At 38.8% G+C, this 15,001-nt stretch overlaps 1 protein-coding gene across 1 annotated transcript; it reads right to left on the reverse strand.

The window, feature by feature from the left end:
* Positions 1 to 3,903: 3,903 nt before the first annotated feature.
* On the reverse strand, positions 3,904 to 13,575 carry LOC140278034 (uncharacterized). The gene is made up of 17 exons (XM_072372922.1): positions 13,532 to 13,575; positions 13,362 to 13,416; positions 13,203 to 13,235; positions 12,918 to 13,094; positions 12,637 to 12,788; positions 12,457 to 12,546; positions 11,469 to 11,535; positions 10,809 to 10,978; positions 9,541 to 9,646; positions 8,193 to 8,222; positions 7,904 to 8,080; positions 7,527 to 7,681; positions 7,351 to 7,440; positions 6,790 to 6,840; positions 6,603 to 6,684; positions 6,346 to 6,509; positions 3,904 to 4,530 (listed from the first exon to the last, which is right to left on the reverse strand). The coding sequence occupies exons 2-17, from the start codon at positions 13,414 to 13,416 to the stop codon at positions 4,378 to 4,380; spliced, it is 1,752 nt and encodes a 583-aa protein (XP_072229023.1). The 5' UTR covers positions 13,532 to 13,575; the 3' UTR covers positions 3,904 to 4,377.
* Between the last annotated feature and the right edge of the window lie 1,426 nt (positions 13,576 to 15,001).

Consider the following 15,001-nt stretch of genomic DNA (forward strand, 5'->3'; position numbering starts at 1 on the left):
CCTCCCGGTCAAGTAACAGCTGTGAAGCTTCATGCCGCACTTTTAAAGGAGCACAGCCCATCCCTCAGGTGCTCATATTAGTCAGGGGGGGGGCGGACCCCACCCCCCCTGACTAATATGAGGAAGTTCAGTTTAAAGTATTTTTTTCTTTTAATTTCTTCCCCGCATGAATGCTTCAAAATCCAATTAAAATACATTCAAAAATGGGCGAAATCTCTCCATAAAGATATTTTCAAAATGAAAATGAAGGTGTTTTTTGTGTGAAAGCGTGCCACTCCAGCCGACAACGCATGAAATGATGCCCATGTCACACTGATTAAACCTGTTCCTGGAAAGTTCCTGGAAACGTACCTCCGCAGTAGACTTGTCTTGTTGGCTTATGTTTTTCGGGACTTATTACCGCTGTCAGGACTCATCACAGATAGGGGTTGGAAAAAATGTGTCACACACTCCAGCTTCATCTTATTAACCTGTATTATTTATGAAAGTTTTGGCCCACATTTCTTACTCAAAATCAGAAAAAAAGTCAGACAAAGGCACTTTGTAATGTAGGCCACACCCTTGTAACGCATCTGATGGTGATTAAGTAATTACACACTAGAAAATAACACATCTTTAGCCACAGTCGCTTTATCTAAAATCAGTAAAAATGCATCCATCAAAATACAAATACAGCCACACAACATTAACGTAAAACTCCTCCTACATCAGAGAAAACAAAGGACATTTTCTAATAGATATACAGAAAAAGTTGAAACATCAAGTCTAACTGGTCAGTTATCATCAGAAGATGAATGTTCTCCTTACCTTCTCTTAAAAGGGAGAGTTTTTTTTTTTTTATATTATTCTTTCTCAATCCCAAAACATTTTATGAAGAAAAATAATGATTAAACCCAACAAAATGTGTTGCTTGTGGAGCACATAGCACTTTTTCGTCTTATGGTTCCGCTGTCTTCTCGTGTTTTCAGTGCTACACTTGTCTTCCCCAAACAAGATTTTCCACAAGGGACGAGTGATGAGGTAAATTACCGACTTGCTGTGACATGATATGATACTGTATAAAAAGGAGGAGTGCTGTCAAGACATCTCTTTACACGCTTTAAGGTGTTGGAAGCTGTTATATCATTGAGTTAAGCTACATTGTCTGCGTCAGGGCTCTCAAGTCTTATGCATTGAGCGTGACAGTCACGCATTTCGGTCTTTTGTTACGCACTCCCGCCACACATTGTATTTGTCACGCGGAAAAAAAATGATAATATATTTTTTTTAGGCGCAGCTTTCGCTATGGAAACGGCAACAAGCACGCCTCTCATGAGCAGAGCAATTATTAATAACAACAACACTAATACTATTACTATTAATTAAAGATGCCCAGTCCTGCTGCTCATTGTCTTTGAGCCTGAATTTTTCACTGTGGATGATTTTAGTTTCTGCACCCTGACAACTTACAGCAGAAATAAGCTCACACAACACAGTCAACTTTGCTGTCACTCCAACTGGATGCTATTTGTGTCTGTCCTGCGGTGGTGTTTGTGTGGTCATTCAACCATATTTTGAAATCTAGAACTACACCGGTGTATAGAACATCTTTCAGGAATCCTATTTAGTATCTGTAGGAAGGAGGGCTCTACTCAACAGAAATGATAAAGCTCCTGGAACATTTAACCAGTATTTCCTCATGCTTACGTAAATGTGCATGTAGGTCATTTTCGTGGATGAATACACTGATAAACAGGCAGCACATAACACAAGATGGATTGTGGGACACTGATGCAGATGTGTAGATTTTTCTGAAATGAAGAGACTGTGGGCTGAAACAGGTTACGGTATCTTCGGGAACTTCCTGGATCTGGGACTGATTTCGAACATATTCATGAGATGCTTCTTTTAGATTTTTTTTTTTTTAATGGCGATGTCTTTCTTTTATGATTAAGTAATAGCATTATCAACCTGAAGCTCAACACCTACAATCAGTAATTATGATGACAGCTTCATGAAAGATTCGTTGTAGTGAAACTGTTTATGATGCGTCACAGGCTTTGCACAAGTGGGTTTGCGTAACCTTCTCCAGGAAATATCATAATTACAGCATCAGTTACAACAAGTTTAAATCAAAGCAGACATCCATCTATACATTTTTTATACTGGAGGGGGGCTGGAGCCTATCCCAGCGGTCATCGGGCGAGAGGCGGGGTACACCCTGGAGAGGTCCATGCACGCTCACACTCACTCCTAATTACAATTTTAGAGTCACCAATTAACAATTAATTTGGACGGTGGAAGAAAGCCAGACTACACGGGGAGAACATTCATAGAGTTTGAACTTGGAACTCTTGCTGTGAGGCGACAGCGCGAACCACCACACCAACGTGCAGCCAAAGCAGGCATGCTCAAAGATCCTCAACCTAACGAAACTACTTGTACACCAGTTTGTTTACTGTCTTGACAAGTTTGTTATGTTTTACACTGCTTCACTTTCTGTTTTCTCCCACTATCACATGATGTTCAATCAGGTTTGGGCACCAAATCAACTTTTTATGCTCAGGAAAACATCATGGCTATTCTTCAAGTTATTCCTCTTATAAAATGTCCACTATGTTGATTTCATGGTTTACCATAAGAATGGCTGCTGATTTTGTAGTTTGATGTCACAGGAATAAAGTGAAATGAGCATGACCTCTTTAAAAACACTTTGTGTGATGGTGGCGAGGAATGTGCTGAAATTACAGTCATGGATTAGTCGTGTTCAGGTTGAACCTTGATATCCTCCTTCAACCGAGGAAGCATACACACAAAGAGAAGAGGGTGGTGTCCTGGAATCAACTTTCACCCAAGAGACTTGTTTGACTCCACTATGGAAAAGTCGCTCCATTTCTGTACTCTTTTTCTTGGGCTATTGCTACTTGTGTTTTTAAGGCACTGCTTACTGAATGCTCATTTTTCAGTAGCGATACTCGCCCAGTCCTGCAACTTCCAATTGATTAAATAGGAGACAACAAAACGGCATTTCTTAATTAGTAAAGACCCTTGACGTCCCATTCCACGTGTCTGACATTAAAACAAGCAATTTACGTTAAACTGGAAAAACCACCTCAAAACAGAGGAGGTGGCCACCTATCAAGCACAATGAAGCCCTGACTGCTCTTCCCAAGCAAAGTCCCCACCTGTTTCACCTTAAATCATTGGACCAAATCAACTCACAGATTGGTCCGGTTGAATAACTACTCACAGGTGAAAACAACCCAAATGACTCACAGGATGGTGGGTGGATCTGGGAACACTCATGTAAACTCAATGATTCCCAAGGTGTGAAATGACCTCACAAGAGTTTAGAGCCTCAGATTAGATGAAACATCTTCAAGAATAGGAAAAAAAAGTAGTTCTAATACAATTAGGATAGTGTGCTCATTTCATGTTACTCTCTGAGATCACGACATAATGCTTTGCTCTTTTTCAATCTTCCACACATGACATTGTCTCTGTTTTCAGCTCTCCTACATGTGCAAACCGCTTCTTACCAAGATCCATGGTTGAATGATGGTGTTGTGTTTTGATGTCCTCCGGCTTCCAGTTAGCGCACGATGCATGTTAGTACTGTACACACTGCAGTAATACAAGAAGGGTCGATTGTAACACATGAAATGTTTTGCTTGTCTGGTGCCCTTTTGTGTGTGTCTTCATGCTTTTGATGTACAGGGTTTCTTTTTCAGGTTTTTTTTTCATAATGAGTAACTTTATTTGGCATTACACTAATGATAAACATCACACATAGTCATTCGATGAAAGAGAAAAAAAGAGGATATGAAGCGTGCGACAACATGCAACAGGAGGGAACCATCAAAGGCAAATGGCTAAAATAAAGGAAGCATTTAAGTTTCAAACAGTTCATAATATTTCTTTTGCTTTTTCTGATCACAAATTTGTAAAGAGTTCAGCACAGCAGACTGGTCCTCCTACCTGACATCGCAGTACAGAGTGAAGGATGCTTAACTCCTTTAACTCAGTACGTTCTCTGAAATATGAACAGTATTTTGCCATGCATTTCAATTTTAGATTAAGTGTTCAAACAAAACAAACTGCAAATCCTGTGATCACTACAGTATAATGTGGTTCTGAAACAATTCTCCCTCTCCCAGTCTCCAAACAAGTCCAACATTGCATTTCACACGGTCAACAGAGTGTAACAACCTGCAGAAAAATCAACAGCATCCTTGGTTATCCTGCACAGGGTTTATATAATCAAAGTAATGATAGTTTCGTCTAACAGTGTCACTATCACTGATGAAAAACCACACTCTCAAGCATTTAGCTAGCATAGAAAGATGGAATAAATAGTACAAAATAGATCATTTAATGATAGTTCGTCACAGTTTCAAATCATCTGAAAATGGCACAGAGACATGCCAGCAGCACATAACATAAGATGGGTTGTGGGACGCTGGATGCAGATGTGTAGATTTTTCTGGAATGAAGAGACTGAGTGGGCCGAAAAACGTCATGATATCCTGCATGTTTTGGAAACTTCCTCATCTGGTAGAGTTAAAGAAAATGTTTTATTTAGAACAGATTCATGAGATGCTTCCTTCTGCCTCAATTAACATCTTTTTAAAGGCCATGATTTTTCTTCGATGGTTAAGCACCTGCATTAGTAGCCTGAACCTCATCATCCAGTATAACCAGTTATGATGGTGAAACCCTGTCATGTGTCATCATCAAGAAGGTGAATCTCGTAACATAGCAAGGCTCTAATGATACATAGCAGTAGATAGAGAAAGATTGTATTCAGATGTGTGATTGTATTGTTCTCAGTCACAGGTTTTCTGTCGCCAAGATAAGTCTCCTGCTGATTGCTTCAGATTTCAGTCAATCCGGTAATTTCAAGCAAAGCAGAAAAACAAGAAAGAAAATCACCTAAAGTTTATTTAGACACATGGACCCTATTGGGCAGCAAATGTAAAGTCTAACCCACTGAATATAAAGTTGAATTTATTTTGGGGCATTGAGTTTTAAATAGGAAGTCTATGCAGGTTCTATTCTTTTATTTTTAAATTGAATGAGCATTTATTCTTTGGTGTGGCAAGTACCACCGGGAGAAAAACTGAAACCCGGTGGAAATCAGTGCACACGGATTCCAAAACCGAGGGCACAAGTTAATCGGTTCTCCACCATTTTTTAGGGCCCAAGCTAGAAGGCAGCGAATTTTACAAAAAAAGAAAAAAGAGTTATTATTTGTGGGTTTTTTTCTCCTGGTGGCAGTTGCTCCATAGTAAACCTTGACCTTAGTATATGGGAAGATTCTGGCAACTGCCATGTCAAGGTCTGTAATGTGGGCTCTTCCTACACCACACAAGGACAGTCAATTTTATGCGACTGTTTTGCTGTTTGCTTTGGTTTTTTAGTGGTTCTGGTTTCTGAGCCTAAAACTCTGTCTCATGTCCTTATAACCTGAAGCATATCTGATTTTTACTCCATTTTTTGCAGCATTTATGCTACCATCAGTTATGACCAGTGTCCCTCTCCCTGCTGTTAAAAAGCTCCCCCACAGTAGAATGCTGCCACATGCTTCACTGTAGGAAATGTTTTTAGTGGATGAGCAGTGCCCCATAGTTGCCAGACTTTGCTTGAACGTTGACCCAAATAGTTTGGTTTTTAATCATCAGATCAGACCATTTTATTGTGTTATGTTTTCATGTTCCTTTTAAAGCTATTTCCCAGCAGGCTACCATATATCTTTTATTTTGTGTCTTCCATCTTGTTCCTCAGCTGCCTCTGCGTATGTACGGCATAGAGGACTTTCGCAGCTTTGTTTTTGTGACCTCCCTAACTATGGCCAATCATGCACAATTACTCAGACTGATCTTTTATCTCTACAAAGAGTCTAGATTACTTAAAAGTTCTTACCTTTAACAGTTATTGATATGATTTTCATCAAGTAACAGAAGTTTTAGAAGCAGATTTATACCTTTGTCTTTATCTATGCTTCCTCGCAGTTTTATTGCTGAAGTCTACAAAGAGCTCCTTGAACTTAATTTTTTGGTTTCTGTTCAGTGTCATTGATTCCAGCCTCATCTACTTTGAGTCTTGGTCCTGATGACAACAGAACGACTGCCCAAGAAACCCTCCTTACAAAAGGGAACTTATACAGTGCCTATTGATAATGCATGTTAGCTGTGTTCAACTTGTACAAAAGCAATTTATATATAATCCTAAATTTAAAGATAGATTTATTTGAACTGCTGTAATGCTTGTAGTTGTAGGTTTGTTCTAACTGTGCAAGACTCTCGATCAAGGCTATTACACTTCCTTTTTTTATTAGCAATGATCAGAGTAATAAGTGACACGTACCATGTCTATGTCCACCCTAACAGACTCTTTAAAGACTGTCCAAACCACAGCTTCATTGCATGAAGGGGTTGTTAGGGAGCCACTGTAGCGAAAGTATGAATCACGGTTCACGCTGCCAAGCAAGTCATCAATGGAGATCTCCTCTTTGACTTCAACCGATGAGCCTACAATAAAGGGAAAGTAAAGAAGATTAATTAATATGTTTGTGTTCTCATTCAATAATTTGATTTTAATTATAAGGAAACAAGGGTGCTCACCAATATTTGGAATGGCTGAGAGGTAGCCGGTTAGTTTGTTCCAGGCTTCCTTGTTAGATGTTGGATTTGAGCTGGGATTTGTCTACAGAGCCAAACATGGTGAATAGTTAGGAAGATTCCTTTGCAGTGTAAGTTGGAAAAACTAAGTCAAACTCAAACATTTGAACCACAGCTGAAAACTACTTACTGTTTCATGAGCATCTGAACTGCTGGAGCCACTTTTGCTCGAACGTGGAGCCTGGAATATATATATATAAATATATAGATATACATATAACGATATTTAGATCATTTTAATCTAAATTAAAAATCGAAAATTACTTTACATAACGAAAAAGATTTTATTGGCCATGGCTAATACAAAAATAACAAACACTTCTATATAATGCATTCTTCCATGAAAGTAAACGTAAAATTTCTCCTCATTAGCAAAGTCAGTTACTGAAAGAATGGTATGTACTGTATTCTCAGGTGAGATTGGTTGTCTAGATTTCACTCTTAACCTTGCATGTACAGTAAAATATGTGAAGAGGGCAACTAGAGGTCATGACATTTTGACATGCTTGTGATGAATGACTCATATGTTCCTGTTAATGGTGTCACCTGCTGAGGGATACGCCTTAAGCTGTAAACCTAATTTTGTTCTAGCATTTTGTTCCAAACTTTTTCATGCTGCACATTTGAGCTATTGTAGTTCCTCTTTTTTCTAGGTAATTATACCGCTAATAGTCTAATGCTTTCTTATTACCTCAATAAAGAATCCCAGCACTGCCAGGCCATCAGGAGCCTTCAGTGCCTCATCCAGTGACAAATCTTTCCTCTTGTTCACTATGTGCATCTGAACACAAGATGACATTTATGATAACAGGATATGGCAGTCAGAAAACCACTCTGTAAATGTAGAAAAGTGTCTCAAAAAGATACCTCCATTGGGTATCTTTTTGAATCCACAGTGTGCTCTGAGCCTTCTGAGTCTTGTGAGTCTGTGCCCCAGTGGAAGTGGAACTGCAGGGTGGAGTAGACGTTTTTCAAACCTCCCCCTGACACCTCCACCAAATCATCCTTCAGAACACACTTCGCTAGAAGTTAAGTTTGAAGACAGTAAGATAACAAAACAAAATTACAACAATAAAGTGTTTATTTTAGATATTCAGCTGTTAAAATTCCTTGGAAAACTAGTGATAGCCTACTTGTACTGTAGGACAACAGATTCCAATTGACATCAATGTTCACCACCTTGCATGATCTAACCTTGACCAAATCTTCAGTAAAGAATTTTGTATAAAAGAAAGCATTCAAACCTGCGTGGCCCGTATTGGTGATGTACTTGATAGCATGCTTGTTGCCAAAATTTTTAAAAGTAAAGGGAACGAGCTTTTCATCCACCTCTACGCTGTCTGAGTCAATGTTGATGGGTGACTGTCGGTTGCCATTACATTTGGAGTCAGGAAGAAGGTGCCACTTAGATGGTCTGTGCTCTGATGAGAGAAAAACCAAAGTCAAGTAATTCTGATATTCAATCCCCACTTTATTATCATTATGAAACTCCAGTTGCAAATTTTACATACGTACACATTTGTGGATACCTACCACAGTGATCATCATAGCACCATGAATGACCTAAAGATGAAAATAATAAGTATATTTAATGCCTATCTCAAAGTTAAACACTGTGTGAATGAAGGTTCTGGATGGAGGGTTATGCTATTTTATAATGGACATAGTTAAAGGGCTTTTTCTGAGCCAGAATGATTGCACAGCACTTAATGTGGGGTTATTGGAGATTTTCTGAGTGAAAACAAGGTGAAAAACAGAAACACATGAAATACATCCTGACAAGACACGTGATAGCCAAAAGCAAGCTTCTGCTAGAATTCTGCTTTGATCATTTCCATAGTAAAATTGGTAGTGCTCAGTGAAATGTGCTAGTTTCCTGGAATCTCTTTGACTTTTAACACACAGTCCACGTCAGGACTTTGAAAGTGTCATTTTAAAGTCTTTAATTCCACAGCCAGCTTTGATGTGTGTCTGGGATCATTGTCCTGTTATATTGTCAATTTGAGGCCAGGTTTCAAATGTCCAAGTTATGCCGAAGATTTCTGACTTAGTCATTCTTGTTAATCATTTCATCCACAATATACACCAAACCAGTTTCACTGGTGGCAAAATAACATTGCGCAGTACTGGTGGAGCTGAAAATTTCCTGTTTCTGCTCCAAACATGAATCTTTTCAAACACCCCAATCTTCACAGTAGATGGCTTTTCAATCTCATGTTCCCCACTTATGAAAAAGACCCTGAGATACTCAAACTCCTCTATTTGAGAGAGCAACTCATTCCCCATCCAGAGAGGACAAGTCATCCTTTCTGATTAACTGCTGGTAATGCAAACCAAGCACTCACTCCATTTGTATAGGGAATGATTACCCACTGGCAAAGGGCCCAATACTTTTAGAGCACCTCCCAGAAGACACCATAGGGGACGTTGTTGTAAAACATCTCAGTCCAGAAAACACACATAGATTAGTTGGGCAAACTGCCCAGCATCCTCCCCTATCCTAGAAAGGGTAATGAGCTAATCCAGTGTACCATAACCAGGACGGAAACCTGATTTTTCTACTTGCTTGTTTCTCAACATCAGATTGACTTCCCTCTTAGCTGAGCGTGACAGTTTTGTGTCTGTCGCCCGGATCACAGTAAAATGTCTGCACCTCTGAATAAGCTGTTCTTTAGTACAATAGTGTGATGCTATGATCGTGAACTTGCTATGCCATGATATGAACTTTTTCATTTCAAGGTTTGTCATTCGTTTAATCATTCTGCCTCAGAAGAAAAGTTTAAAGAAAGAGCTGAAAGCCCAACTTTCCTAAGATGTTTATATCAATGGCAAGTGTATGCAAACTTTTGACCAGAACTTTATGTTTCATTTTCCAACTCACTGTTAGGTAGAGGAATTGCAGGGGAGGCATGCACTTTTCGTCCATTGAGCTTTTGTGTGGGTCGATAGACATTTGTAAGGGTAGTATCGCTAGCAAACCGTTGAATCTGAAAACAGAACAAAACATGTTTCTTTCAGCACATCATTTAAAAGTAATGATAGTTACTTTGAGTTTCTAGTTATTATCTCTGATAAACAGAGATGTTTCTGTTCTCATAAGAACTTTTATTTGAATGTGTTACAGCCACTATTGAGGGCTCAGGGATACGAGCTTCAAGTAAAGATGCAGTACAGGTTACAGACACCAAGTAAGGTCACACCTTTATACTCAACTGACACAAATGTTTTCCTTTCTCAAACTGGATGGGTGACAGCCCAAGCATGATTTATGTTGCCACTCAAAGATTTAAAGTAGTAAGACTTTTAAAGTAGTATTCAAGGCCTGCCAACAGACTTGGATGTGTAAAATCGGTCAAATTCCCCGTCCTCTCTGACCCTGGGCCTTTGCTGATCTGCTTGGTGTTTATTGTCAATTATCTGTATCGCCAGAAAAGGTCATCCATGTTGCATCTTAACAACAGCAACTAAAGGAAAAAAAGCAGCCTCCATTTCTTGACTAACTTTTCTTATATTTTAAACAGGACTAAATTCTAGACACCTATCATCTCCAGGAAAATATATCCCAGGATGTGACAACAGCAAAACAATTTTGTGTGTGTTGGTCATGTGCTTCACTTGTCTTCTGCTTCTACCCATGATAATTTTCACAAATACATGCACAGTTTCTTCTCAAGACTTTGGCAAACTTAGCTGTGCTCTCGTTCAGCCACGAGACACAGCCTAGAAAAAGCAGGAAGAATGTACACCTCATTAATCAAAGCTCTGTTGGATGACAGGTAGATGAGATAAAGAAAAAGATCTGTAATCTGCAGTCAACAGAAAATAAAACAAGTCTGATTTGTGGAACACAGATGTCAGTACTTCACACCAGCAGGTACCAGTATTCTATTGGTTGTCTATAGTATCTGATGACGCTAACCTGCATGTATCGGTGGCTGCCCATGTGACAGATTCTGAAATTCCACACAGGTCAAGAATTGGTTTGGCTGCTGAGTTTTACTGAACTGATACAGATGTAAGGGACATACTGAAATTAAAAGCTTCAGTGTCCTTCATGTATCAGCCGCAGGCTAACATGTGAGCAACCCTCATGTTCTGTGTGTTAACTAAACATGGCCTTTACTCCCTCTTGTTCTGAGAAAGACTCACCAGATCTTTGCTGACATTGATTGGTTCATGAAAGACAGTCCACACAACTGCTTCATTGCACTCTGGGGTAGTCAGGGAGCCACTGTATCGGTAGAACTTCGTGAGGTCTACATGTCCGATCAGGTCATTGATGGAGATGTCTTCGTTAAATTTAAGCTCCTTATCTTTCTCTGTGAAAGATGTCAAATGTCATTTTCAAAAAGGCTGCAAAAGTTATTTGGATTTGGAAGAATAGCAATGTTTGTTGACAAAATATTGACATGTAGCATCTACCCTCTGTTCCCTGTTTATTTCATGAGTTCAAACCAGTGTCTCATACCTTTAGAAAAATCAAAAGAGATAGTCACAGGGCCATGACAGATGGTTATCAAACCTTTCCGAGCAGGATCTTTAACAATCTGTCACCTGTGATTTTCTGAAGAATGTTGACTCTCCACGTATAAGGTGGAAAAAATCTTTAAAATACTTTGAGGTGTGGTATTTGGCCCCCGGCTAATATTTTTCAGTGATAATGCATTCTTCATGATTATTGATGGAAGAGGACCATGAGATTTACATAAGAAAAAATCAATAAAAATCAATACCAGGTCAAATATAGCAGCCTGTTGTTTTCTAATGACTAATAATTTAACCTAAGAGCAACAAAAGACCAAGTCCAACCTGAGATGCTTTTTAGGTAAGATGTGAGCTTTTCCCACGGTTCTGACTTTTCTCCACCTTCGGTTGCCTTTAGGGAGAAGACAAAAACACTTATTATAATATGCTAATCATCTCTTCTATTGAGACCATTTCAAAGAAAAGATTCCAACAGTGTGTGAATATTTTTGTCATTTAGTTTTGTTTTGCTGGGTTTTTTTTCTCCTTTTTTTCTGCATATATTTGTTCTCTTAGTTCATTAGAGACCTTTGTATATATGCAATTTAGCAGAAAGGTCTATGTAAAGATGGCATAAAAAACTGCACTGGGTGTATTCACAATGTAGAATTTGAAGATAAATGTAAATGGAAGCTTTCAGTTCTATAACTGATAAAGCTGTGACAGAAAATGCCTTAAAAGTTTTATTTTTTTAAGGGGAGAAAAAATGTACTCTTGAAATGCATTCTGCATAAATGTATTCTGATAACGATCATTCACCCTAACAATAACCCTTTTTGTTGTGTTCTTGTGTGTTGAAAATATGGAAGGAAAACTTAATATTGAGACACAAATGTGAACAAATCCCCAAATTTTGTGTTTAGATATTCAAATGATGTATTATCTAATTGAATATGTGCAGAGTTGCATAAAGTAACAAAGTGAAATAAATTGATACAGAAATATTTAACCAGACATCTGCCCTTAGTGTTTCACCTGACTGTCTAAGAACTGATCATTTGAAAGATTTGTTCAAAAAGTTGTGAAGTGAAATATGTCATATTTATATGATATTCCTTATTTTTCATTCTTTAATTACAAAGGTGCAAATCCTAACTATGTTTTGGCATTCTAATTATTTTGTGTGTTAAGGGACAATGAATTCCAGTTTCATCACTAAATGCCTTTCCAGTGGGCAAGATGAGACATTTGAGGAAACTTCTTAGTGAATGATTCTTATGTAGGAATGTGAACACCTGTCAGTGGAGCAAGCTTTGGAAAGTGTCGTACATACGTTGATGAAGAACCCGAGTACGGCAAATCCATCCGGATCCTTTTTGGCTTCCTCAACAGTAGCACCTTTTTTCATACTGACGATGTGCATCTACAACAGATTACGCAAAATGATGAGGCAAAATTGTGGGACGCTTTGAGAGAAAAAGAGGCAATGTCAAGTGATGCCACGCTGCTGTACCTCCATTGGATATCTTTCCCCATTAATCATGTGCTCTGAACCGGGATGATGTTTCGTATCACCCCAGTGAAAATGAAATTGCAGCGTTGAATATGTTCCCTTGAGTCCACCTCCACTCACTTCAACTGCATCTTTTGTCAGGTTGCATTTCACTATGCAGGACAAAGATGGACAGGAATGGAGAAGAGTGTCACATTAAATATGTTTTGATTACATGAAAGCCCTTTTCTGGACTACAGTAACAGATGCAGCAACTGCACAGACAGTCTCAGTTTGTTTACCTGTATGTCCATTGTTTTTTATGTACTTGATGACATGCTTAGAGGAGAAGTTCATAAAGGTAAAATCATTCAGTCCATGGTCCGTTACAGCATGGCTGATGTTGATATCAATTGGAGACTGTGTCTTTCCTCCACAAGAAAAATCCGGATAATATACCCACTGAGACGGCCCCTGGTCTACGGACGCAAGAGATACACTCAGTAACATAAACTAATGTCGACCACAGTTTGTGTGATCCAAAGTTTCATCAGTAATCAAATCAGTAGATGTATTTCCTCATTTACCGCATTTATTGTAGCACCATTCACTTTCGGCAGCTGAAAGAGAAATATGGCAAACATGAACTGTGAACGCTGCATAACACCTTACATGAAATTCATTTTATTCTGCCATCCTACAACGTACCCACAATTATAGAAGATAGCAGATAATTGAATACTCACCACCTCTTATTAAAACCCCCAAACTGAGGCTCACAACCAGGGCATGGAGATACATCTTGGAGCGGAGAAGAAAATCTGAAATCCAACACTTTGACAAAGAAGCAGCAGCTCTTTGTTGTCCTCGGTGGAATTTTGCTTGTACACTTTATTGTACCCCCTATATTACTGACCTTACGATCCAGGCCTCAAATCCTCAAGGCTTCAAGAATGGTATGTCACCTTAACGAGTGATGTCAGTGTGTGTCCGGTTCCAAATTAGTTCATCAGCAAAAAAAAAGGTGCCCCAGTTCGTTTCAAGGTAATTATATAGACTCTGAGGGTTAAGTACTGGGAGGAGCCCCCGTATGTATATACAACACTGAAGCAGGATGGAACAAACATGTTGTAAAAGTGCTAAAGTCTAAATAGAGGTTTATAAAGAAAGAGGGTTTTCTGGTCTAATTAGGTCCATATCAAAACTAGAGGTAATTTTCTGATGGCATCATAACAACCACATGCCTGTCAACGTGCTGTTCTGACTCATTAGATCTTGATGCACATTGGTTGAAGTGCACCTAACTCTGCCCTGATTTTGGAGTCCTGATGGTTATGTCATCATGTATTAAGTTGCCTGATATTTCCTGGGTACAGTCCCCATAGAAATGCCAGCTCACAATGTGAAAATAACATGAGCAAAGCTGTCTCATACATACATTGACTAACTGCAAGCGTGACTTATGTGACCCTGGTGCGGCCTTAACTCTTGCAAATTAAAATAAAGCCAGTGAACTCATAGAAAAATCCATGAGAGAATTGATATTTCAGTAATGACATAACTGAAATAACTGCATTCTGCGGCACACATTTTTACAAAATGCAATCATCAAACTTCTGAACCCTGCAAATGAGAGACATTATGTTTGATACTTCCTTTCCTGTTGTCCTGAGGAAGAATATTCTTATCACCAAGTGCACAAAAGCACAATCTAGAAAAAGGACATAAATACCAGAGTTTTGTGTTCCAAAGCAATATATCACCAATAAACATGGGCCACAGCCAGACTAAGCTTTTAATTTGCAGGTTGTTTTGCAAAGTGATACCCAAGAAGGTTATATAAGCCATTGTAAGAGTGCTGGCTTTAAATGTCTGTAATGTGAGACACAATGCTGTTTGCCACTTGATTACAGTTTAGATACCCAACTTCAAAGTTATTTCAAAGGCAATAGAAGTCTTAGCTTACACAACTGGTTTGCTTGAGTGGTTTACAACCCACATTACAGTTCAAACAAACAACTCTGAAGATTTATTCCATTTTCTTTTTTTCGATCCATGCAAAAGGGAAGCGTAAAATGACACCTTTCCCTTTCTGTTAGACTTTCAGAGCAGGTGCTGTGACAGGCCTCCTCTTTCTTATCATCCAGTTCAGAATTGTTTGGAGGTGGGTGGTTTGATTTTTGGACAGAAAGGCATTTTTTTCTTCATTTCCAGTTTCTGTGTCAAGGTAAGCTACTGGTTTCACTTCTTTTCCCAAACTCTTCAAGTCAAAGTGAATTTCCTTAAAGCTTTCCTTTGACGGGATTTAATTCTTTTTCCACAATGACATAAATGAATAAATAGCTTCAAACAACATGATCATGGTCCGACAGGCATTAAGGAAGTT

The sequence above is a fragment of the Leuresthes tenuis genome, unplaced genomic scaffold (genome assembly GCF_036924035.1).
Source record: "Leuresthes tenuis unplaced genomic scaffold, fLeuTen1.0.hap1 SCAF_20, whole genome shotgun sequence".
Classification (NCBI taxonomy): Eukaryota; Metazoa; Chordata; class Actinopteri; order Atheriniformes; family Atherinopsidae; genus Leuresthes; species Leuresthes tenuis.